Source organism: Melanerpes formicivorus, unplaced genomic scaffold (genome assembly GCF_026170545.1).
Source record: "Melanerpes formicivorus ecotype bairdi unplaced genomic scaffold, bMelFor1.0.p_v2 SCAF_74, whole genome shotgun sequence".
Classification (NCBI taxonomy): Eukaryota; Metazoa; Chordata; class Aves; order Piciformes; family Picidae; genus Melanerpes; species Melanerpes formicivorus.
Window position 1 is genome coordinate 1,458,712 of NW_027142426.1, and position 26,470 is coordinate 1,485,181.

Genomic DNA, 26,470 nt, shown 5'->3' on the forward strand with positions numbered 1-26,470 from the left:
ATGGGGAGCACACAGGGATCGCAGCATTTTCAGTGACATGGAACCACAGCTGCATACTTGCCCTCTGGGGAAAAAAATGCCAATTCTATAGACTATTATGAAATAAATTTACCTGACTTACATAACCAACAAGACTGCCTCTCTGCAAGTAGATCCTTTTGCACACCAGTAGCAAGCAAATAGTTAGAATTCCAGTTAAATCAGCAGCCCAACAGGATGGCATTCCATACACTCATTCATGCCAGTTCAACCTTCAATCTCTAGTCAGGGTCTGTGAACCTGCCAGCAGAATCTGGAAAAAAGGTCATTTAATTTCAGTAGTAAATCAGTCTTGCATGTTACAGCTCCCTATCCATTAAAAATGAACTGGTTTTATTAATTGCAGAAAAATATCCAGGTGTTAATTTCTTCTTGTACTGCTATTTACTATTATAACAATTGGCTATTAATAGTTTTATAGGTAGGTAGAAGCAAGCAGTTCAATTTCTGGTCATCAAGGTGATACCTGACATGGAGGAAAGAACATTTCCTTTTCCTCTGCTTTTTGTGACCAAAAAGACAACATGACTGGTATCTACTTTTTTAATGGACTGCAAAATCACTGTCACCAGTGTAGCTGCCTATGAAAATGAACATCAGGAAAAATCAAACTCCATTAAATCAGTTCTAAGATAATAAAATACGGATCTGTATCCTGTTATAAAAGATATAAATTGGCTTTTCTGGGTTTTGAGAGTCTGGAAAACAGCAACAGATGGTAGCAAGTAAAATAAAATAATTTATAGCAGATAAATAAATGGGAAAATTCCTTTAGGTGGCCTATAGCACAGCCTGTAACTTCTGACCTTTTAGAAACAATTCATGTCTGACCAGTTATAATTTGAATACGTGTATTGTGTGCAGAGCACCTTTCTCACTATAACTTACAAAGTGTTTGTTGTTGTGTGGCTTTTGGTTTGTTTGTTGGGGGACTTGGTGTGGGGGGGTTGTTTTTTGTTCTGGGCTTTTTTTTGTAGGTTGGGTTTGGGTTGGGTTTTTTTTTTGGGGGGGTGGTGGTGTTTTGGTTGTTTGGTTTTCTTTTTTGGGGAGGTGGGGTGGGGGATTCAGTATCAAGTCTCCACAGTATTTACATGAAAGACAAAAGAAAAATGAGAGCCTACTTCCATAAGTTTTTCAAGATGTATTATCCATATGCACATTCTCATAGCAAAACTTATCTTTCCACATCCTCAAAGTGGAATAATATTGGCTAACGGTTCTCAAACATCAGGAAAGCATCCTGCAGGTTCTCATGTTTGAAACTGAAGGTATAAGAACTGAAGCAACACCTTCTTTTCATTTTCTTGTGACCACAGGGTACCTCAGAGACAGGGCTTCAAGGCAGCGCCTACAGAAATTGGGACTGCAGAACATACAAATAGATACCATATCTCAAAGAAGTCCAGTTCAGGTGCAGAGAAGTCATTTGTAAAATTCCCTTTTCCATTTTTAATGGAACTATTCTTGTGCTTAGTGATCCCTCAGAATGTTTCTTGATTTACCTGGAGACAGAAGAACTAGGAATTGTGGGACAGAGGCCCAAAAAGACATACCAACAGGTATAAATATCATCCTGTAAACCCACCATAGAGTCTCTGCATGAAAACCATCTAAGTGAGCAGTTCCAAGTATTCAATAATAAGTTTTACAGACTCATTACAGATTTTTCTACAGCATTCGAAGTTTGATTGTTCCAGATCAGAAGTCCATTATAAAAACCCTGCTTTACCTGAGCAACCTAAGCAACATGAGTGGTTTCAAGGCCTACCCTTGAAATTACAGTTTGCAGGGTTCATTGATTGGAAGAGCAGTTTGAAATCCACTTGGATGAAAACAAAAATTATGTTAATCTTACTTAATTACCACATCTTCTTTGACAAAATTAATCTAATCCAGGTTATTATAGTCCCGTGGTTGGTATGGATAGGATTCACTTTACATGTAGAACCATGTACTGGAAGACTTTCAAGGATATAAGAAAAATAATTAAAATCATATCAAGGCAGTTTTATTCCAAAAAGAATTAAAATCATATCAAGGCAGTTTTATTCCAAAAATAAAGAAATTAAATCAGATTCAGTCTGTTCAATACAGAAGCCTTAGAAAATTAAAGGTTTTTGGGGTTGCATGACTATTAAACACCCATCAAAACACGTTTCACTTCCAGGTGTAGATTATGAGTAGCAGTTGGAGACTGGTTATTTGTGAGGTGTGCATAACTGCATTAAAAGGTGGTGTGTGTGTGTGGGGGGGGTGATAAAACAGTTGAATTCTTAAGTCATCTTATACTACTACAAAAAGCTCCAATGAAAGAAATTGACCAAAAAAAAAGTTTTATTTTGATACTTCTAAATTATAGTATCATAAAAACTTTATTTCTGCAAATAGCTGCATTCTGTTTTCAACAGTTGATGTGTTCACATACAGGTACAAACTATGGCAACAACTACACTGACTCAAAAACACAATGCCACATTTGAACCTTCAGCCTTCCAATGTGTTTTTCCATCCTTCCAGAAAATGCATTTAAAAACATCCAATGTCCACAATCTTCAGCCTAGTAGAAATTAAAGGAATCCTTTCACCATTAACATGGTGTTTAACTAATGCTTGAAAATAGTAGTAAGCTAACCTCTAATATGTCTATTAACAGATCTGTTTTTAAAATACCTTTTTTTTTCCCCAAGTATTTTTGCTGTTATTCTTGTTAGAGAATTCTTTCAAGTTCAGTACTATGTCCTTCCACCATCTCAATATATACAATATTCTCCTAATTTTTTAAGCACTGTGGCTTTGTAAAGAAAGCTATGCTAAATCAGATTAAGAATTACCTCTCTCCATTTTGTGTCTCAGTTTTAAGTGTGGGCTTATTCTACTCTAAATTTTCAGTTCTTCTAAGGCCCTATAATACGTTGTTTCCACTTTATGCTAAGGAGGAATGAAGGAGCTCTTTTCTCCCCCCGCCTTCCCAACAGATTTTGGTATCTGCATAGAATTTTTCTAACTAGAAGAGTGATATGTGCAGGATTGTACAGCAAATTTTGAAGAAATAAAAATAAAACCATTAATGCAAGTTATTCTTTGTGCAACTGCTTTCATTCATTTTCAAAACTGAGCTTTCTTAGAGCTCAAAAATGAACACTTAATTCCATAAGTAACAGCACTTCTGCTAAGGAATTTCATGGAACCAGGAAATCTTTCCAGTCTTCAGTCTAGTATAAAAGACCAGTATATGTGAGCCTGATCTTCTCGCAGAGGAAAGCAGCACTACCATCACCAGCTAAGAAATTGCTACCTTCTGTTTTGCAGCTTTGGCATTTCCATGCACAGCAGCTCTTCGGCACGCAGACACTGTAACTTTTCTGCCTCTGTCTTATGAATCCAAACTCCTCCTCTGGCAAAGTTAAAAGGATTGCAGTGTATCAAAATCCTTCACAGCTGGATTTAGTGGACGAGCATTATCTCTGTATTATTCTGACTAGTTTCACCCAAATATTTTTCAACTTCAAAGAATGGGAAAACACAAAGAATTTTACTTTCCATACAGCCCAAGGCAAAGCATTAAAAAAAGCCCCAAAACACAACCACCATACAATTGAAGGTGCAGATGATTCACTAAGTACTTAAAACTACCTAAAACCTCCCTAGGTATTGCAAGTTTGAGGTTTTCCAGTTAAGTGTTCTCTCAAATTCAGAAAACAAGAATATGGAATGTTACATAGGCCCTTCAAATCGGACACATACAAAGAATTCCATATTACAATTGCAAAGCATGCAGGAGCTTTGCCATCAAAGGGTATGTTAAACTAACCATTACAGCACTTTCTTACTCCATCTGTGACAACAAATTCAAGTGTCTTCTGTTTAGAAATTCAAATGATTAAATATAAACAGACACAGTAAAACCCCTGGAGCTTTACAGCTACTCAGCCAAAATCACCTCTGGTTTAACAGTTCTATCTCATGCTATTAAAATGGATAACACAATGTAACAATTAGCAATGTCTCATTCTCACCCCTCAAAACTGAGAAGGTAATTGAAGTGTTTGAGTTCTACCCTGGTTTATTGCTAAAGTTACTTCGTAGTAGTGTGATGTTAAAACAGATTCAGCGAGACAGAATCTGACTCCATAAGCAAAATTAGCAAAAGCACATTCATAAGGTGTCCCTTACCACTTGCTGTTACCATGTTTGTTATAATAGTGCCTAGAACTACAGTAACACAGATGGGTTTTACTTACAAGAAGTTGCTCTTTGGAAACAGCAGGGGTATTCTGGATGACAGTAGACCTACCTAGTCACTGCAGATGAAAGGACATGCACCCTCTGTGTCTTTAAACAAACACATCCAGTCATAGTTTCAGCATTTTTTGTTAATAACACTAGTAATATGGTACTATCTTAAATCACTAAGCAATGATAAGTAGTGTGACCTGCAAAATAACTCATAGACTTCTGTCCACTGATTGGGTCAACACAAAGCAAAGTATTCATGCTTGTTAATTGCTTGTCTTCACTTGTTTTGCCCCAGGTGAGTTCATAGTAGTATGTCCTTGAAATATAATATGAAATCCCCCATACAACATACCCACCTCATGGCTGAACAAATCCAGAATGATATCTATAATAAAAACATTTGGTCTTCCTTCCCCTGTCTTTTCAAAGTATTCTTGACATTAGCCCTTCCAGGAAGAAAATAGGAAACTTGGTTTCCATGCTATCACTCAGCATATGCAGGATCTCTATTTTTGTCTATTATAAAAATGGTACTTCTGAGTCAGGATGGTACCATTTGTGAGTTATCACAGCCAGACTGCGGAGAAGAGATGGGAGAACCATACAGAAGAGGGAGATATATGCTTATCTGAAATTAAATAGAGACACATTAACATTTGGGAAAGACTGAGGAAAGGAGCTCAAACACTTCTAAAGGGAAATTATCTCTTGTGATGGAGAATCTCCTGATCTCACCTTTGGCATGTTATCTTGCTTCTGAAAAAAAATCTTGCTCTCATTCACTACAACACTTCTGCCATCAAGTACTTCAGCACTTAAAACTAGAGGCTGGACTACAAAAGTTACTAAGACTTAATGTTCCAAGCTATTTTATCTCCAGTTGTAAGACTATTTCTAACAAAACAACAAAAGAAAAAGTCAGTTTTGGTTATGGCACCTGTAAACAATGTAACATCATGACATTTAAATTAGCAATAGGAATTACTGTGAAATGTATTCTCATCTATTTTTCCATGTTGCATTTTCCATCTCAGGAAACACTTTATACAAAGACCAAGTTTCAAGTTCAAAGACAAAGATTCAAGTTCATTGGCCATAAAAAAAACCCTTTAGGAATAACAGATCTTCTTCATGGAGTATTTGTTCCTTCAAGTAGATTTAGTGCTGAGAGACTATGGTAGTTAAAGCACAAACAGAGGCTGTTGATAAAGTGGCAATGCATCACATGTTGTAACATACTATAAAGGATCAATTGCCTGCAGTTCATCAGTATGGATATGGCAATGAAGTTCTGCTTTACATATTCCAGGCATTAAGAACTTTGTAGTGGTGATCACAGGAGGTTCTTCTTCCCCTATAAAAGGGAAAAAAAAAGTGTGGTTCATTAACTGAAACATGGATTTTGTATTTGTTTGACATTTTAGAAACAATGCAAGGAAAATTTGTAAAACCCCTGTGGATCATAATGCCTTACATTCATAAGGCTCAACTACCATGCTCAGTAATTTCCTATCTAAAAAGTTAATAAAAATGTTCTCCCTAAGCACAGCTTCTTAGTAAAGACCTTACTAGTGAATGGACCTAGTAAAGGTCTGGTTATTGGTACTTCCTCAAAATTAAACTGTTTTGAACTTTGGTTTATGATGCCAAATACAATGATCTCTTTGATCAGTAGTCTGCATATGAATTGCACTGAAAGATGTGAACTATTACAAATTATGTGATTTATGATTTTAATTCAAAACATTAAACCAGAAGTGTCCTTTACAGAAGAAAGATCTGCCTTGAGATGCCCAATGACAGAGCTATTCGATTGTGACCAAGTAATGATTAACAAAATGGGTAACCAGAATAGAAATGGAACTGTGAGTTCAGAGTAACAATTAGAACAAGACTAAAAGCTAAATCTTTTTATCTACTCCTCTCATTATTAGGCATATAAATATTAGGGCTACATATTTCCTGTGTCTGAGACAGTAAAAATATTTTAACAGGTTGCACTCTAATAGGCAGATGATGCTAAGTTCCAGATACTGTTTCCTTTCTGTTTTGTACCTGTTTAGGATGGTGATTTGAGTAAGGGGAGGTTTGACTCTTAGAGTTGATCAGAGTGGTGCTTTTGGACTGGGACATGTCCAAAACAAAGGGGGAAAGCAGAAGTTACTTCAGTTACTTAGGATGTTGGAACATCAGTGTTAAGATCTAACACTACCAGCTGGTGCTACAATGTTTGACCTCTACAGCTGAAACGTGTTAACAAATAGGTATGTGACTGGAGAATTAATTACTGGAAAGACTGCCTCTCTCTTCCTCGGCAGCTGGGATAGCCAGCTGACAGCTCCGTGGCTCAATCAGGAAGGGAATACTGGTAAATCATTCTTACAGAGAAGCCCGAAATTTTAAACTAGCATCCTACTTTCATCCAACATTAGCACCTTTACATATATCAACTGTAATTTTTTTCTACAGATGCAAGAAAAGGCTACAGTAAAAGATGGCAGGAAATGAGAAGAATATAATGTCATTTTTGAAACAATAACAGAATATTTGTGACCTACACTGTTAAATCAGCAAATCTGCATTTTTTTCAACCTCAAAAGGTTTCAGGTTTTAGCTATTTTGTCTTCTCTGACCTATACATATAAATTCTGTGTCTGCAAATCAACTTCTATATTCTCTCCTCCCAAGATAAATCTGGCACCAAATAGGAGTTTATGAATTATCTGAATAATAAAAAAATAATAATAATTCATTTAGCCAAAGGAAAGTCTAACAAATTAGCTCACTGTCAGTGCTCAACCAAAAAAGCAGAACAGCATGTCACCATCAAAAAGTGAGATTCCCCTGTGGAACTTGCTTAAAGGAAATCTCAGCCAACAGCAGCTTTCTGAATCACTACAGTTGCTGGAACAGTCCACACTGATGTAGTTGTGATACCAGTTCAATCACTGTAATCAGGAAGGTCAGATCAGCTTTTTTAATAGCCTGAGGTAATATTTACACCTTCAAACTGTAGGCATCTAAGCTGGATATCTATTTTGGAGGCTGTCTTCAAGCATTTAAATTCCTCCACTGTTCATTCCCCCCAGCTCCTTATCTGATGAGAAGACTAATGTCATTCTGAAACTTGAGTTATCCACTGTGCAAACTATATCCCTAAAGGTCCTAGTGTGTGCTGGAGCAAAACAGGATGTCAGTTTTAGATTTATGTCTGTTGTGTGAGAATGCTTCACCCTATCACCCTCTTGATTAAACCACACAGCTGTCAGCTGTCAAGGAGTCCCTGGAAAAAACCCACTCATAAGTTAAGGAAAAGAATAATTTTCATAAAGTTAGTGAAATCTGTCTTTTTTACCATCTTTATACAATACTTACCTTTCTCTGCAGCCTTCTATATGGCTCCTCACATACTATCTTAAGCATTTTGAGATGGTAGACATATGTTCACAATAACTGAAATACAATTTTTGAAACACTGCTATGTCTTACCTAAACCTGAAGATGAAGAAACACTTCCTGTAATGGAAGATGTTTCCATTTGGTCTGTCAATAGTCCTTCCATTAAAGGTAAAGATAGTTCAGATGAAGGAACAGATGAATCATAGATTCCAGAATCTCGAGGCATATCTTTGAGATTTGAAGCTTTAACAACATGCAACAATGACTGAAGAACAGAGCTGCCAGCACCTTGAATGTCCTGAGCTTCTGTATCTTCTCCAAGGTTTAAGTGCTGAATTATACAGTGAGAGTCTGAATTCCCTGCTGCAATAATATTTACATCTGGTTTCAGGTAAAAATCGCTATCCGTCACCTGTTTATTCACTAAGTCATTTAAAACCAAGCCTGAATCAAATTTTTCCATGACAGGCTCTGAGTAATGTAAGGAAGGTGGAGGGAAGGGAATAAATTGTTTCTCAAACCAGTCTGGTTCCTGATCTATGAACTGATGCATGTTGCAAATAGCAACATAAAGAGACCTCCCGGATTTGCTCCTGAAATAATTCCTTTTACTAATGTTAACAGGAAACCCCTCGGAATCCTGTACGCTATGATCTCTTGAGTGTAAATGTGAATACAGCTGAGGGAGATTGTCCATAAGTTTGTATTTTGTACTTAGATCCAGGATACCAGGGATATCTCCTTCACAGGAGTAATCAAAGTAGACTGCAATGAACTTGCAGAGGTCATCTGAATTCTGCTTTGCTTGACGAAGCTTCTCTGCAACAGTCAACACAGCAAACAGAAATAGTTCTCCTTTTCCTGCATCTTTGGTTACTCCTCGGTGTTTCCAGTTCCTTTTTTCAACAAAGTATTTCATTCCTTTGGAACACACAATGATGATAAACTGGGACTCATTTATTTTTTTAACAAGCCACTCCTTCTGATCTTCCTTACAAAGTTTTAGATCTTCCCACAAATCTAGAGCCACCTGGAAAAGAAAATAACATTGTACTTGATATTCATTATTAGATGTTTTTGCTAATAAAAATTAAATCAGTCATATTCAGTCAATCAGCTTGCATTTATACAATGGTTGAGAATTAATGATGAGTTTAACTATAGCTTGTCTCTGACACAAATACAAGCTATTTTAAAAGAGAAATAAGCAATAAGTAACATAGTATTGATAATGGACAAACTGGAACCAGTGATACTAACTACATCAATAGTCATTCACCAAAACAAGCAAGGCCTCACAATCATTCTAAACTCTGCTTGTAGGGTGAATATTTCAGTGGGCTACAGAAGTGGGTGAATTTCTTGGGTGAAAAGGAAAGCCTTCAGATCTCAGACTTCTCTCTTTTGTTTTAAAAGAGCCTCCCCCCAAGAATTCTAGCTCCTATAGAAACTGATTTTGCAGATTATTTATTACTTCATGAATAACATATTTCATTATACCTATGTTACATATAAATTTATGGAATCAACAAGTAACAGAGCTAAGTCAAGTAACTGAATGTAAACTGGCTAGTTCTTCAAAAAATAAAACCACAACAGATTTTGTACATAGCAATATTTCTCAGGGAATAAAAAGAGCATAGAAGATACATCTGGGCCAGGTAAGTTACTATTTACTTACCTGATCAAATTAGATACCAACAGCCCACAATAAACAATATACCATGCCTGACTCAGATAATTTAACTGTTGCATACTTGTGTTCTTAATGTCGTAAATGTAATGGACATCCATATTATCATTTTTTGCATATTAAGCCTGATGCCAAAAATTGTCATATCTAAATATGAACATAATTAGTGCCTGTAACATCGAGACCTCCAAAGAGGTATGGTGTAGCAGGGCTAAAGTCCATCTCTAAGAAGGGGGTTCAAGTAAGTTTATTATAAAACACCTCACTGGAACTGTTTGAAACCCATGAATAAACGTCCCCAAACATGCAAGGCATCGACTGTCTTACTGAGTGTGGCCACCAGAGGTCAGACCAGCTGTAGAGTTGAAAACAGTAATCTCTGTGGAAAGGAGAAATTGAAATGCCTCGTTTTCTAGCACCTATTATTATGTATTTCAGGAGTGCTGCTTCAATTAAGGAAACTCTTTACAGAAAAAATGTGGAGTTTACCTCACAGCCACAAAAGTCCTGAAGAAAATATGCAAAGCATTGGATGACATTAATGTGTTTCTGGCAATCTTTACTGGAATAGCAGATGAACACTTTTGGTCGGGGACGAAGTCGTTCCACATGGAGACCTGCAGCATATGCTGAAGATTCTGAGCTCTCTTCATCTAAATGGGAATATATATTTTCTAAATTGGAAGAAAGAAAGAGAGTTTGACTTGGTTTTGTAAAACTTTTGTAGGCTCATTACTAATGTATACAATAATGACTGTTTCCAAAGGCAATTTTTTCCAGCCTGAAAAAGAAGTGTTGCACACACTATTTATCTAGTTGTAAACTGCAACATGTGGAATGCACTTTGAAAGGGAAGTGAGCAGCTATTACTCCAAAACTCAGAAAAAGTGAGACATATTTTACAAACAGAATGAGACTGTTTCACCTCAACCCAGCTGCAACCATCTTCACCTTTCTGTTCAAGTATTATAAGCCTTAAAGATGATGTATCAGTATCAAGAGTTTCCTGCACAACAGACTCTTGCTTAAAAACAAACAAAAACAACACAAAACCAAAAAGAACCAACAACAAAACACCAAAAGCCAAGTAAGAATACTGCACTTCAGGGACAGAGATCCCTTCAGAATGTCATACAGTATTGTCTCTGGTATGTGTGTGCATATGTACATATATATGCACACACACACCAGAGATGCATTAATTTAACATGAATATGAATTAAGATATTATTAATCAAAACAGAAATAGCTACTAGTGTGTCATTCCTTGTATAGATGCTTTTATGATGGAACATAAAAGTCCATTCTTATGGCAGACTAATTCAATCTGGTTCTGCAGTTGATCAGGCTAATTTGGAACAACACATGAGTATTTCAAAACACAAATATCCATCTAGGGATTTAATTCATCAGGAATAACTATTCCAGAACAACTCCCTCTGTAGACAAATCCTTAGGGATTTGTCTGTTTTTTCTGTTGGAACTGTGCTAGTGGTATGCAAAGAGATAGCTATGAAAGACCAGAAGGTAAAGGGATTTAACCCAGATGGTACATAGCACTTGCAGTACACCTCAGTGCCAAAATTCAGATGGATAACACAGATATGTGAGGTTTGGGGAAGTAATCTCTTTTTCCATATTTGTGAAACTGCATGATCCCTGGATTCTACACAAAACTGCAATTGATTTTCAATATCTTAATGTAGCAAAAGTGTCTTGCCAGCCCCTGGACACAAAGGAAAGAGAAGTCAGCAAAACTGGATGAAATCTAATTTAGAGAAACATCTGCAATTAAGTCTTCAAGTCATTTCAGGAAGATGGCTTTGGAAATAGTGCAAAGGTAGCTTCCAGGAAAAGTGAGCAAATTGGGAGTAACAGATACAGGTAGTATTGTAGCCAGTGCTGAGAACTGTGTTGGTATCATATGGCTTTATTTTCTTTTTGGTGATTCAACATAAATATGGATCAGACATTTCTGAATGAAATAAGGGAATGTTTAAATTATGTCAATTTACAGACCTGTCTGCACTTTACATGGTCATGTAGTACTTTCACAGTAAAAAAGAAATCTGAAACCTGAAGTATTTCCCAACAGGAATTTTGTCGTCTCCATTCTACTCTGAAGTCTTTATTTGTGACACAATACTTTCTATGGCAATTAAAAAAAAACCCATTGAGCACTTGATTAAGTTTCAACACACAAAAAAGCTCCTCAGATAAAGGTTTTTCCGGAATAAATCTACTGCTTCAGACTTTTGTGGTTGCAAAAGTACATCTTTAAGTGGAAATTCATATTAACTAAACCCTCTTACCTTGTTGTTTCTTGCGACACATCACTGTGAAAAGCGTTGCAAACGCTGAAATGACAACTAAAGGGACTGTAATGGCAATAGCTCTTATCGGTCCAGCCCACGGAGAATGCACTTGAAAAAGGAAGCAGAATTAGCCATATGCAAATAAAATATATTACAATTGTCTAATCAAATCTTCACACTGGGACTATAAAAGCGCAGTACGCTACAATCAGGTAATTCTCAAACAAGCAGTAGAAACAAACATCATGTTCTGCTCCATTTTAAATGTTCTCTGCTGATTGCCTCTGTTACCACACAACTAGAGTGCCTAACATGCATGAGAAACCAACTCATCTCCTCCCACAAGAAGTTTACATGAAGTGGAGTTTTGGTAAGATACGCAAAAGTCTTCTGGACCTGACGGATTTTTGTTCCAGGGCGCTGAACTCACCACATAGAAAGAACTGTCCTCCTGCCCAGATTACCTTCAGCAATCAGCATTGGGGTTCAGCCAACTTTGCCTTCCTCTGCAGCTATATTTTGTATCTGCAGTTACATTCTGAAATTGCTATTTAGCTTCTCAGTAACTGGTCTGATACAGACATGCTAAGCACCAACCTGACATGTTTTCCAGAATGCTTGATTTGATTTCAGGGCTGAAGTACACAGACAGGTAATGTGTTTAGGCTGCTCTTACAGTTTCACTACATTCTTTTCACACTACTTCATGCATCAGTTGTACGAAATTAAGGTACAGGCTATGATTCTTCATAGCCATAAATACAACAAAAGTGACTTTCCCATAAATATTTCCAATGATATACAGATCTAAACTGTACTAAATATACATGTACAGGGATGCAGGTGAGTATGTATTTTTATATTAGGTCAAAAAACCCCAAAATCCACAGCACAACTACCTCAGCAGTCTTGATTATGGCAAACAGACACAGGTCAAATTGAGATCAATTTAGATTCAGTTTTAATGGTGTTGGAAATAAATATGGTAAATGCTGTATACTATTTAAAAACCACAGAATTCCTACCTGGCTTTAGTGCATAGTGCATCGTTTTCCTTGTTGTATTGGTGTCATCAACCAGCTTTGAAGAGTAAAAGGTGAATTTTATTTTGTGGAAATGCATTTTTACTTCATTTCTGCTATATGTGGACAACTATAACAGCTCTGATTACCAAATATGATAAAAGTTACTGTTCAGTGAGTTAAAATTCAAGAGCACAACCAACTAGCAATTAATGAAATAACTTGTCTTTGCTGGTACGTGTTTTAATGTTGTAATATTAACGTTCAGAGTTCACACACTGTTATTACCAGAGAAGCACACAGCTTTTTAGCAAAAATTGACCAAACTACAGAATTCCAATTTTTAACAAAATAAATAATTAAGTCCCAAGAATCATGCAGCCCCACAACTGCACCTGAAAACAGAGATGACACTTTTAAACACTTAGGGAAACAAAACTATGGAACAGTCAAGAACAATCTGTCTAAAAATCTTTACTTTCCCAAGGTACTTTAGTAGGGATGTCTGAAGTTCAATTTTACCACCATGGCTTGAAATACTTTGATTTCAGTTTTAACTACTCCATCAACATACTTATTCAGTTGTTGTACAAATGACTATTTTTAAGTATTACCTCGATTATATAATCTCCTGGAGATACATTCTGAAGAACACAACTTGTAGTATCTGTGTTTTGTTCCTGTATCAAAAAAAAAAAAGAGGATACTTTGCAAGTTATTCACATGCCTTTAAAACCTGAAGAAAAGTACATTTGCCTTGCTTTAGAAATATACAGTGTCCTCCTATACTAAGACACCTTAAACCAGCAAAACTAAGTCTCTCCATTCAAACATGTAAGGAAAACAATCCTTTGCCTGCAGTCCTAAAATATGAGTAACAATTGCGGGGGGGGGAGGGGAAGGAAGTCTTAGCAATTTGGTTTAACACACAAACTCTACATTATGCCCTGAAGCTCCCTAGCTTTCAGACTTATGATGAAGGTTAGATGAGCTAGCCATTGAATACTAATGAAAGTTAAGGAAAAAAAAAACAGTAAATTGCAGCTTCCACAAAAAAGACTTAGGCACAGAGCTGTACAAATCACAGACAGTCTAATTCCATGCATGCACTAAAAATTGAGTTATTTTGTGATACTGTCTCAGGTGGGTCATCTTTAAAGTAGTCAAATTTGGTGTTGTGGTGGGTTGAAATCCCCCCTGCAAGATTAACTTTGCCAGACCAGCTCAGTTGGAAGCAAATGAAAGCTGTATTTATAGGCAAAATGACAATCTACTACGGAATGCCATGAATGTGTATAAAATGTACACTATTTACAATATTTACAGATATTTACAATTAACAAACAACATGAGAACCCCCCTGATCAAGAAGACCAAGGAAGCTGTCTCTCTGCCCCCCTGACCCGCTGTCCAAAAGGGAGAAAGAAGCAGAGAAAAAGTAGCCATTAGACTTAACCAAAACAATGCAGTCAAGGTCAGGCAGAAGCAGGGTTAGTATCCTCTCCAGAGCAACCAAGTGAGAAGAGAACCCCCAGTATGTTTTGGTACAACCAGTCTTATAGCAGGTATTTCTCCAATGAAATTGTTTAGAATTATCTATGGTTTTCCTTCTCCCACCTGACAGTGATTTATTTACATTTTTCTACTTTTCTGCTCAAAATCTGTAACAAAATTTTAAAGGCATTGCCTAAAACTATCACAGGTGTAAAGATGAAATACAAAGTAGGAAAGAATATGTAATGCAATCATAATAAAACTCCAGTTGGAAGTACTAATTAGTTGCAGAGTCTTGAAGACAAAGAACAGTCTCTTCCCACTTGCTAATCCTGCTCCAATGAAGCCCTCCAGCCTGGCTTTGACTGATGAGTGCTATCACAATACTACTATTATTTTACATAAATTGTACTAAATAGTTTTAAAATTCTAGAACTGCTAGTACTCCACATTGTATTAAGCTTTAAGTGTCCATAAAACCTTAGACGACCTAATGTTGGTTTTGTGCTTTTAAGAGTTGCAAAACTCAGTGGCATACCTGTTTGCAGGTCTTTTGCTTAAATGACCCTTCATGCTTAAGTTTGTAATGAAGAAAATAATGCTTAAAACCGAAGTTGAGAGGTGCGTGATCAAAAGACACTTGCACGTTGAAACCCTGTTGGGTAACATTCAGATTCCTTGGCTTCCAATCTGTGAGAGAAGACATTCCTTAATTGCAAAAAAGTGACTTGTCAAGTACAGTAACTTCTTGTGAGACAAACTTACAGAAGGTACATGCAGAGCTACAGGCTGGGGTCGGAGTGGCTGGAGAGCTCCCAAACAGAGAAGGACCTGGGGGTGCTGATCGACAGCCGCCTGAATATGAGCCAGCAGTGTGCCTAGGTGGCCAAGAGGGCCAATGGCATCCTGGCCTGCATTAGGAATAGTGTGGCCAGCAGGAGCAGGGAAGTCATTGAGCCCCTGTACTCTGCTTTGGTTAGGCCGCACCTTGAGTACTGTGTCCAGTTCTGAGCCCCTCAGTTTAAGAAGGACATCGAAACACTTGAACGTGTCCAGAGAAGGGCAACAAGGCTGGTGAGAGGCCTTGAACACAAACCCTATGAGGAGAGGCTGAGGGAGCTGGGATTGTTTAGCCTGGAGAAGAGGAGGCTCAGGGGTGACCTCGTTGCCCTCTACAACTACCTGAGGGGTTGTTGTGGCCGGGAGGGGGTTGGTCTCCTCTCCCAGGCAACCAGCACCAGAACAAGGGGACACAGAGTCAAGCTGCACCAGGGGAGGTTTAGACTCGAGGTGAGGAGGAAATTCTTCACCGAGAGAGTCATTCGTCATTGGAACGGATTGCCCAGGGAGGTGGTTGAGTCACCGTCCCTGGAGGCGTTCAAGAGGAGATTGGACGTGGCACTTGGTGCCATGGTCTAGTCATGGGGTCTGTGTCGACAGGTTGGACTCGATGATTCTCGAGGTCCTTTCCAACCTAAGTTATACTGTGATACTCTGATACATTTACTTACAAGGTTTGCAGACAAGATTTTCTGGCTGTAGTAATAATTCACATGCTACAAATGCACAGAAAAAAATAATGATTAAGATACAGTATCAAAATGGTATTTAATTAGAAAAATAACCAGGGCAAAAGAAAGCAGTTTATCCTTTTGAAGACAGAGCTCCCATTTCTTTCCCGCTCTCTAACATGGATGGAGTAAATTAGGTTCTTTGTTATGATTTCAAGTTCCTTTTCTTTTTTGTAAGTGAAACACAGGTTCTACATTTGAAAATGGCATTCCTGAGTGAGGCAAATGGGACGGCGTCAGGCACAGCAGAGCAGCAGAACTTGAAACAAGCCTTAAATACATTTACTCAAGAGTAAATAAGGATGCTGAGCACTACTACAAAGACAAATGTTGCTATGGTCTGCATCAACAGACATTTGAAAATCTTGCAAGAAAGTTTTATAGCAAAAAAACCACAAAACACTAAGCAGAACAATTATCAACATTTCACCCCAAAGTGTACTTGCAATTTCTTATCAGACTATTTAAGCACTACACAACTTACTCAAATTTCTTCTTCTCTAATTTCAATGAGACATGCAAAGTAATTCAGACAAATTCACCTTGGTTTGTTGCTATCTAATTTTGTAAGTACTCATAAAAATTTTTCTCTAGATACACAACTTTGAAACTATGATCTCAAAACCAAAGAAAACTCAAGCTTCTTCAAAATGTCCAAGGAAGAGAAGGAACTAACCAATTCACAAGTTCCTGAGAACTATGGGAGTAGTTCTACTGTAGGCAAACCTGATATTATCTCAGACCCACCTGAGACTTTTCTTCTGGTTGTTGCCTAATGCGTATTATTACGCACCACAGACTCATTCTTTCCACTTAACACTAAGATCTTCCTTCAAAGACTACATCAGTAACTACTTTAACCCAAACTCATTTAATATCACCATCTACCACATTCTTTTGTTGGGGAAACTAGAAAGCCAGGGAGGGAGGCACCCATTAGTGAAGAGACACTATGAAATACCAATGTATGCAATACTCACGTCTAGTTCGGAAGAAGAATGGGTGGTAATTGCTTTCATTTTTAAGGGAGGGAAAAGGAATAATCTTTACAAAGTAATCTGTTTCAAACTTCAGATTTACAAAGGGCTGGGATTCCATTCCCTACAAAAAGATAAAATTGCAATATCCTTTAAAATCAACTCTTATAACTGAATATATCTTTCAAAACAAGCCTGCACACATAAGCAGAAATTAGTACAAGTCCTTTATCTACCCCTCCATTACACATTGATGTGAGGAATCTCAGTGGAGAGTTGCACATGAACTACTAAGCCATGTGCATCTGTACTCCAGTCACCCAAATGACAGTTTCCAACTTCACAAAAGCTTCTATAGAAGGGGACTAGGTCTGTCTCTAGACAATCATTAGTTTAAAGAATCATAGTTTTAGGAAGCAACCTGCATCTCATAAAACATATTTAATGACACATTTACATTTATATCCAACATATAAACACTTCCCAGACTACTCACACAATTAAGCAACAACACAACTTTTCTTGAAACCAAGTACTTACTATTCGTTTAAAACTGGGGCTGAGCTGCTTTGGATCTTTTAAAACCATCTGCTGGCATTGTCTTCCCTCTGACTTTAACTCCTCAAGTATTACTCGAAATCCCTTCAGGTATTCAATCCCTGCAAAGAGCAGAGCATTTAAACACAAAGCCTGTATTTCAAAATGCATAATGGCATTTTATGTCATTTATAAAGAAAACTTATCATTCATATCAAATACATTTGTGATATAATACCTGTTGTTGAATGTCAGCTCTTCCAACATTTGCTATCTTGCTTATTTAAAATCCAGACTTTGGCAAAGACTGCAATTATTACATACTTGTGTAATGCTTAGAGCAGAGGGGCCCACATCTCAGATGTGGCTTCCAAACTGTTACTGTAATGTAAGTTACCGTTATCTTCATCTCACTCTGGAATAATTTATAGTAACTTCACATTTCCACTATTCACAATGAAATAAATCATTTTACTAGCAAATCACAGGAATATTCCTTCGTAGTATCTTTCTAGCATTTTTGAGACTATAAGATTAAGGTGATAGTTGTTACAACTTCTTTAGTTCTAGCATAGTGTGGGATAACAGAAAATTGACTTAAGTGAAATGGAATTTATTCCAGTGCGTTAATATTTCCAGTTATTTATAATACCAGATCTACATGCATTTTCTTCAAGCTACACTAACACAACTCTCACTGCAGTGTCTTCGCATTTCTTTGTGATGTTCTCATGGAATTACTTTCATGACATGACTAAAATGAGTCACAACAATGCAAATGTCACAGGACAACGCCAGTGTTACCCTGTAATAGCTCTATGGCTCAGGTTTCATAGCCCCTGCATACTTGTACAAGAAAAACTATCATTACTCCATCTAACTACATCTATCCAACAGCATTAAATATGGCAGACTACATACTTATCAAAGACACTGCCACAGTATTTGTAAGCTAAATGCTAAGTAAATAACAATTGAGTAATGTGACCTTATGCTATGCTTGGTAATTAAAAGAAGAAAACCCCAAATGTACAACCTGTTTCCAATTTTCATAGGTCTGTGGAGTGTTTTAATCTCTTGTAATGCTGTAGAAGACTTCGCATTGCCCAGTGTGTGCTTAATAGTCTATGGAACAAAAGCACTATTTGTGCTTACATGAAGACCACGAAAGAGAAAGTGTCCGGTCTCCATGTTACCTGAGATGTTTCAACAGCAGTTCTGTCCTCATGCTTTCTGAAGGATTAACCTTTGATCACTAAAAGAAAATGCACCAGGCTTTGCTTCCCATGGAGATTTGATACATCCAGTCTGCAGCTTAAGATTACCAAAGGCTTTCAACTGCAATGTTCTGCAGAATTAAGTGTAATTTTCATACACTCTTTCAAACCCCTGAAATTAGCCATCTTTTGAAAAGGACAATTTTTCTTATTGAAAATGTTTGATTTAATAAATGCAAGTCTAGGCTAAAAAAAATGATCAAGCTTAGTAAGTACACATTTGCATTATTAGTCATACCTCAGCACTTAGGATATAAGCCTACCACATATATGGGAACTTTCAGCTATTAGTAAATCATAACACCTGATTTAAAAGGTGTGTGAGGGAATATGAACCATGAAATAACAAGCTGAGATTCTGCTGTATGAGAAAAAGAACATGAAAACAGATTTCCATTTTAATTTTTGAGACAGTATTGTCCTTCATTCTATTTCATTGATACAGAAAAGCACCTTTGCAGCTAAAATTCTTTAATGAAGCATGAAAAACATTCAAGAAGGAAATTCTTCTATTTGCTAAATACTAGTGACCAAAAGACCTGAGTTTATATTAAGGTGCTTTACATACATTTAAGTTACTTCACCCATACACTGCAATACATCACAATACTCTGAAAAGTAAATGAAAGAGCAAGGGCACCACTGTGACACTTCCACATGGCAGAACAATCACTCTTCCTTCAGGATTACCTCACATACCACACGTGAAATGCAAACACCTGACACAGACTGAGTAAGGGTGCCAGTGTCAATCCACATATTAAATACTATGAAAGCTTAACTTTTCTTTTCAAGATCTGAACCACCCATAAAGAGAAGTTCTAAAATCTTCACATGCCTCCATGGATCATCTTGCACATCCCTCACTTCAGAGACTACTGCTCTAGTGGGCAACAAGGTACTTCCAGTGACATTTAAATGAATAAGGAATATTCTTAGTGACAAGGAAACACAGTGAAGTTGGCATAGCTGTGATTAAATAATGTTTTCCACCTGTAAGATAATTTGCATCCTAAAGAATCTTCAAATATAACCACAATTAAATTCCATCAATGTCACTGAGATGCACCCATGTTTTGGGGCAGGGAATGAAACTACACACTTCTGAGGAGCAGGAAAAATACAGCAAACTGGAATAGTAAAAAGCAGTATATGGCTGCATAGAGCATCCTGGGTTTAAGTGGTTTTGAATGAGCTAGCAAAAATAGCAACTTTGCAAATCTGTTAAGAATTTCCTCCTTCTTGAGTTTTTTTTTGCTTCAATGACACCAAGTATAATTTAATCATTTTACTTAATAACAGCAAGAACTTATTACCCAGGCCATGATGAGTAAGTCCATTTCTTTCTAATACTCACCAATAGCATTTGCTACCCAAAATACCGTCACTGCAACCTGCTCATAACAGGCATACTGGCTGATAGTTATATTCTGCACATCTCCAATCACGTGCTTTCCCACAGAATTCAGGTAGGGTGTGCAGTCTAAAATGTGGAGAAATACATGCTTTAAGAAAAGTATTCTTGTTGACCTTCTTGTGCTGTATCAGAGCAAGAAAAATCATCATCTGCCAACAGCATCAAATCTTAAAGATCTAGTCAAGCAACCAGTTTACATGACCCACACCCTTCCATCTAAACAAAGGACTACATTAATTTCCTAACATTTCCTCAAGATTAAGCAAAGTAAAAGTACATGTGCGCTATTTACAACAATAAGTACTGTATGCAAATCTAGATGAAGCTTTTCTGAGGACAATGAAAACCACTTTCACCCATTGCAGAACTTTATTTCACAAGACTCCAAAGGAAATTCTGCATTTCTAATACCAGCATAGCCTGCACCATAGTAAGAGTTAAAACAACACGTGCTGGGACTTGGAAAAGAGAACAGTTATTCCTCACTAATTACTCAAAAGAATATGAAGAGTGTCATTAATTTTGTGCATGTACAGCACTTAGGGCAAGAGAATGTTGGTCAATGATCAGGCATGTATTAGAACAATGAGCAATGTGAAGCCTTAGAACTGGCGCTCAAGAAGTGCTTCTTAACCATGATGGTGTTGATCCTGACCACAAAGAATCTACTGCCAAAATCCATCTCATCTGTCATCCATTCAGTAGCCACACCCCTGCCATGATCCATCTGGAACTGGTTTTGTCTCGATATCCTCACAAAATATAGTGTATTCCATAAAGTTACAGCTCTGTAAACCTCAGCTTTCATTAAGAAAATGCAATACAAGAAAAACCTTTTTGATTTTCTTGTTGAACTTGACCATGCCTTTACACATTCAAAATGAGAAAACAAATAATCCCCAATTTTATTACTTTTAAAGCCTTGAGGTTCATGCTTTGTGGCAAGAAGAGAAGTAGGGAACAGGGAACTTAATAATTCTGAAGCACAGTAAGCACAAAAAGTGTATGCACAAACATTTTGCTTTTGAACTAGTAAAACCAACAAAATCCAGTAAAAGTTGGCACCAGTAGAGTCTGTATATTATTGACTCCTGAGTAAAACTAAAAAAATTGAGCTACTCTATTTGCTATGTATTTGTCTATGCAGAGTTTGTAGAAACTAAACATGAAAAATCAAGCACTAGGAAAAGAAAATACAGAAAATTCCAAGTGAATTCAGAGGTGTGATCTTAAAGGCAAGGCAAGCAGAATGGTTAACTGAAAAGCAGTTTTAGGAAATTACTTTCTACGATGAATAGCAATGGTCAGGGGTCCTTTATGTAACTGCCACACAAATAAAAGAACAGTTTGTACAACACTGCCTTGAACAAAACCTGGGAGGCTAGTACTTACTCTGCTGTTTGTAGAAGTCTTCTGCTACAAGTGAACTCAATGACAGCATGAACTTCCTCTTAGGAGAATAGAGTATCTCTTACAATGGAAAGTTTGAACTAACAGCTTTTTGTTTGGTCTGGATCTAATTAATAGCAAGCCCAAGATTTTGGATCCTAGTGAGTAAAATGTTATGGTCAAATGACAATTTGCCAAAATGGAATGCAGCACAAATGCCTGAAGTTTGACTGTGAGTCACTGATTTACATTTTTCAAGAACAACAGACTTAGGAAGAAAACAGCAGGGGAAGACTGTAATTTGTAGGAAACCATTTTTTTATTTGAACACAAGTAAACATACAAACATTTGGTTTCCACCTGAATAAATAATCTAGCCAACTAATTTAAGAACATAAACCACAGTTTGCTAGAGTTTCTGCATGGCAAAATAAAAGCTTTTAAACCACAGCCAGGAAGTAGCATTTATTTCTGCATTACACAAACTCTTTAGCCTTGATATCAGTGAGCCTTGACATCTTTTCCTACTTCTACAGGAGTCAAATACCTCCTTTGTCCAGGAAGTAGGCAGTGCCAGCAGAATTTTTAACTGACACTTGTCATTGGTTACAGTTTCTAGTGCCAGAATTAATGGAAAAAACATGACAGACACTGGAACTTGTTATTATATGTGGGGACCTTTGTTCTGACTGGTATTATTTCCTGCTTATTTTTATGTAGATAAAAATCATAGCTCTTTTGTGGTGACCACTTACCTCTCGTACAATCTGTCATACTTACATTTTGCTCATTTAAATATGAACAATAAATAAGATTTTAAAAAATTCACAGTGAAGGACTGCAAATTCAGAAAATAACATAGAAAAATAAAAGGGACATGAGAATGAAACAAAAGCACTATGGTTAGGTTTCCAGGTAAGCGCTCTCAGTGATGAAATCTCACCTGCATCTGAGGCAATTCCTTCAGACAAGCAACAAACCAACCTGTGACTTGCACTGGCATTAACACAAACATTAATTCTGTAAATTAGGATCCTCTCTTTACTGTACATTGAGTTTACACTGATGATGGATGAATTCCCAGTGTAGTCAATAGCCATACTTTACTGACTTGACAACAGAGATGCCAAAAAAATAAACCTTTTAAGATACTAAACCAAGAACATACAGCCATTTAGCAGACAACTGAAGAGGTCTGAAGTACTATTGCTGTTATTAAGCTTGAGATTACTTTCTTCTTAGTTGAGCTGCAAAACAGACATCTGCTCTTGTCTTCACTGAAAATGCAGATAGCAGTCTTTCACTAACCTGGGCCTTCAACACTGTAGCTAAAAAAAACGAGTTCCAGCTACTTCAAGTGGATCAAGAGAAGCTATTAATCTTCAACATTCATATTCAATATTAATCCTTGCAAAGACAGACTTCTAATATACAAACTACACATTTTCTACCTTCAGACACTCTTTACGCTGCTTCCCCAAAAACTATACATCACAGAAAAGATGTATAAAGCTTGAAATATTCCTTCCCTGTGACTCAGCATGTAGCGAACCTTTTAATGACTACATTCTTTCACAGAGTAAAACCATTCTCCGTATTTTTACCGCCACATCCGAAAGTGAAACTACCACAAATTATTCTGTTGGTTCAAGTACAAGTGAAACACGGGAAGGAAAAGATCTACCAGAACCAGCAGAAACCAAGCTCTGTAACTCATGCTATTCTTCAAGCCATTTTTAAGAGAGATATTGCTATATATTGACAAGTGCGATGAAGCCCTTGATTTCTGTGAATACGGTGCAAATTTTCAACTTACTGTCATATTTAAAGGTGATATTGAATAGTCCATTGCTCTTGGTGACTGATGACAGCCCCTGTGGAGACACATCAAGAAAATAACGTGAATAAGTCAAGGTACTTTGAACTTATGTAGATTTTTCTTTTGTAAATAGGTTGTTGGAAGGTGTTACAACTCGTGATCTTTTTCCCCTTCTGTTTGGGCACACCAGCCATCAGTCTCAACACAGACAATGCAAAGCAGACTGTGTACACCTGCACGCACTCATTTGTCATCAGTTTTCCAAATGTAATGCTCAAAAAAAGTGAAAACAAAGAGAAATTAAAGTCTGATGATAGTATTTGCATCAAGACATGGAATTGTGACTTAAATAGTATGACTTGCCCAGTGGACATGAACTACAGAAGCGTATTTTTGGAAGAAAGTTATGAGATGTTCTGAACTTCCACCATTTAGATTAATCATGTCCATACAAAAAACACAGCTTCAATCAAGGTTTAATGACAAATCAAATTGTGTACTCCAGGGTAAACACAATGCAAGAGAAGGGAGAAATTCAGCCTGAATCAACTGAGTCATTCCAAGAGTATCAAAAGTTCAAACACAGAGAAGGAATGTCACTGCTAAGCACTGTGGTCATAGCAATTTAGCTCTATTTTCTTGATGAAGGTTAATTTTCAGGAAAGAAATTAAAGGTAGGAGCAAAACAGTAGAACAACTGATTAAAGAGCACTCATCACCTCCTAGACACTACTCATCTCATTAACAGGTGCCTCAAGGACTCTACATAAATCTATTTGTGAATTGGGCAAACTAACCCACCTAATGTTCAGCACACTTGGAATTCATCTATAATAAGTCACCTTTTTAATAGCCCTAATACTATTCAGTACTCACAAGAGCTACCCAAAACTCAAAGCTTAACGTAAGGCGAGGTACAATAAGCCAGTACACAAAACCTACAGCCTGGTTGAATTCTATATAGGAGGGACTCTTACTACTGAGACAGTATCAGAGTACAGTGTCTACACATGTGCCAACATCTACCCCTCTTTAAAATATTTTTTACACATTTATATCTAATTTATGTATCTGTGCCAACTACCAACATAACCAACCCACTACCCATTTACATGGAATTATATCTGAGTTTACAGCTGAAATGTAAAGGACAGAGTTTAATAGTATAAAAGGACTCCCAATAGTCATTATATGTTGTCACAGTCAGGTGTAAACATTCACTGTGTCTCATTTAACTTACTACAGCAAAACAAAGACATAATGTGTTTGATACAAAATATGCAAATAAAAAAACCCAAAAATAACTATTGAGGTCTTTTATTTATAAATAAAGACAGATAAACCATCAAATTACTTGTTACCCATCTTCATGTCCTACAGATGAAGCTTTAAGACATAAATTTCACCAAGGAAGGCCCACATAAAATTAGCACAAGGATTTGAATTCTTTACACAGGATCTTTTATGTTCCATATTTTTAAAATATACATAATATAGAAAGGCTTTTAACTGCATCTTTAATTGCATTACTACTAAAATTATGACATCACAAAATACATAGCAATAGAAGTATAAATCAGTAATACCACAGTCATTAACAAAGTACATGCAAAAAGTGAAGACAACATAAAACAAACTCTGCTGAACTTAAGCAGCACTTGATACTTACTAGTTGTAAAACTTTGCTCCCAAGTGTATAAAAGATGCAAACAGGCTGCAGTAACTTGGGAGAGAATTAGGGTCAGCTTAGAGAGTTGAACTGGGTAATTGTCATATGAGTTGTAAGTAAAAACATACAAGCTAGTCAGACAATCTGGTCACGTTAAACTTTGATATTAATCCTCCAAGTACTTCCTGCTGTAAGTTTAAAAAATATATTCTTCCAGGTAGCATTCCCAGGTATTTAAGCCATAAAGGAATTGTGCCATTTAAATTGCTTATAGCTAAGACAAGTTGTTCAGAGCATCTTGCATGAAACTACCAATACTGATGGTATGGCCTTAGGGCTCTACATTCTCAATTAATTAACCATCAACATTTGTTGAATTTACATGCAGCTTTTAATTTATTCTGAACTTCATGAGAAAGCATGTCTCCGTGGCCTGCAGCCTTGTCTATAAAATCCCTTTGGTCCACACACTTCCACACTGTGTGAAGTGTGGAAGACACAGAAGACAGAGAAAAGAAAACAGCCAAAACATTTTCATGAAGAATTATAGACCACCGATCTTTTAACAGACAATCAAAGTTGAAATGCTCACAGATGACATTACAAATACTCTTATTTGTCACAAACAAAACAAAAAAAAGAGGAGGGTGGGCTGGGTGTTATCCATGACAACATGGCATCTCACATAGTGCAAGCTCTAAGCTCTGGAGACATTAAAAAGTCGCCTGGACGCATTCCTGCGTGAGCTGGTATATGCGATCCTGCTCTGGCAGGGCGGTTGGACTAGATGATCTTTTGAGGTCCCTTCCAGCCCATAACATTCTGTGATTCTGTGAAAACATAATAAACTAAGATCCAAATCTTTCATCTATATTGAGCAAGTAAGCCACAAAGAATTTCATTTAATGTATCACATATCTGAAATCACAGAGATGAATGTTGAATCTGTTCCTCAACCCATGTTAACAACTTGGACAGTTAGGACCCTGCGATACCTTAAATCAGTGCAGTTCTGAACAACAATAATACACATCATCTCCTGAAGAACAGGAGGTTCTTCACTTGGATGTTCAAGGCATATGCAGGCATTTAATTATCCTTAAATATTCATCTTTCAACACTGTATGAATAAGTGCCAAAGACTCTTACATGAAGTTAACATGCACTTTTGTTTATAGCCTATATTTTTGTTTCTTTTTTCTAATACCTTTGCTTCATTTATTGTAACAAATTACTAATGAAAGGCAGCTATGACAACTCTTTCAAACCATTACTATGTCAGAGATGAACAAAGTTAGGATTAATTTCCAGAAATGAAGCTTATATGAAATTTTAACCACAGGAACAAATTGTGCCTCCAAGAAAAGTCAAATTTAACTCATGTCTGCCTTCTGAGGCATAAATTAAATACAATGGAAAGATTAAAAAAAAAAAAATCTGCTTAATTTTTATTGTTGAATTTTTCCTTCTTCTTTATAATCTAGAACATAAAACATTTCATATTTGGAAGTACCATCTAGTTTTTTGTATTTAACAATTCCTGCCAAAGAGGGCACTGGTCATTGCAGAGCTGTCCTATAAATAACCATTTTTACAAATAATATTGAGATAGGCTC

At 36.8% G+C, this 26,470-nt stretch overlaps 2 protein-coding genes across 3 annotated transcripts in view; both read right to left on the reverse strand.

The window, feature by feature from the left end:
• Window positions 1-2,354: 2,354 nt before the first annotated feature.
• IL17RD (interleukin 17 receptor D) overlaps window positions 2,355-26,470 on the reverse strand; it is a 50,745-nt gene continuing 26,629 nt past the window's right edge. The window contains exons 1-12 of one of the 2 annotated variants that reach the window (XR_010990497.1): window positions 19,918-19,999; window positions 17,287-17,405; window positions 16,750-16,870; window positions 15,710-15,754; window positions 14,737-14,888; window positions 13,319-13,384; window positions 12,708-12,762; window positions 11,680-11,790; window positions 9,857-10,041; window positions 7,765-8,704; window positions 5,011-5,629; window positions 2,355-4,941 (exon numbers count right to left, since the gene is read on the reverse strand). Coding sequence is in view for 1 of the 2 variants with exons in the window: in XM_068163690.1 (XP_068019791.1) it covers window positions 5,514-5,629; window positions 7,765-8,704; window positions 9,857-10,041; window positions 11,680-11,790; window positions 12,708-12,762; window positions 13,319-13,384; window positions 14,737-14,888; window positions 15,710-15,754; window positions 16,750-16,870; window positions 17,287-17,334 (1,839 nt within the window). In the remaining variant the exon portion in view is untranslated. Of the gene's footprint in view, window positions 5,630-7,764; window positions 8,705-9,856; window positions 10,042-11,679; window positions 11,791-12,707; window positions 12,763-13,318; window positions 13,385-14,736; window positions 14,889-15,709; window positions 15,755-16,749; window positions 16,871-17,286; window positions 17,406-19,917; window positions 20,044-23,182; window positions 23,241-26,470 lie in introns of those variants that run through there. The other variant, XM_068163690.1, reaches the window with a different exon arrangement.
• HESX1 (HESX homeobox 1) overlaps window positions 23,183-26,470 on the reverse strand; it is a 48,093-nt gene continuing 44,805 nt past the window's right edge. The window contains exon 6 of the transcript XR_010990500.1: window positions 23,183-23,240. The gene's annotated coding sequence lies outside the window, so the exon portion shown is untranslated. The remainder of the gene's footprint in view (window positions 23,241-26,470) is intronic.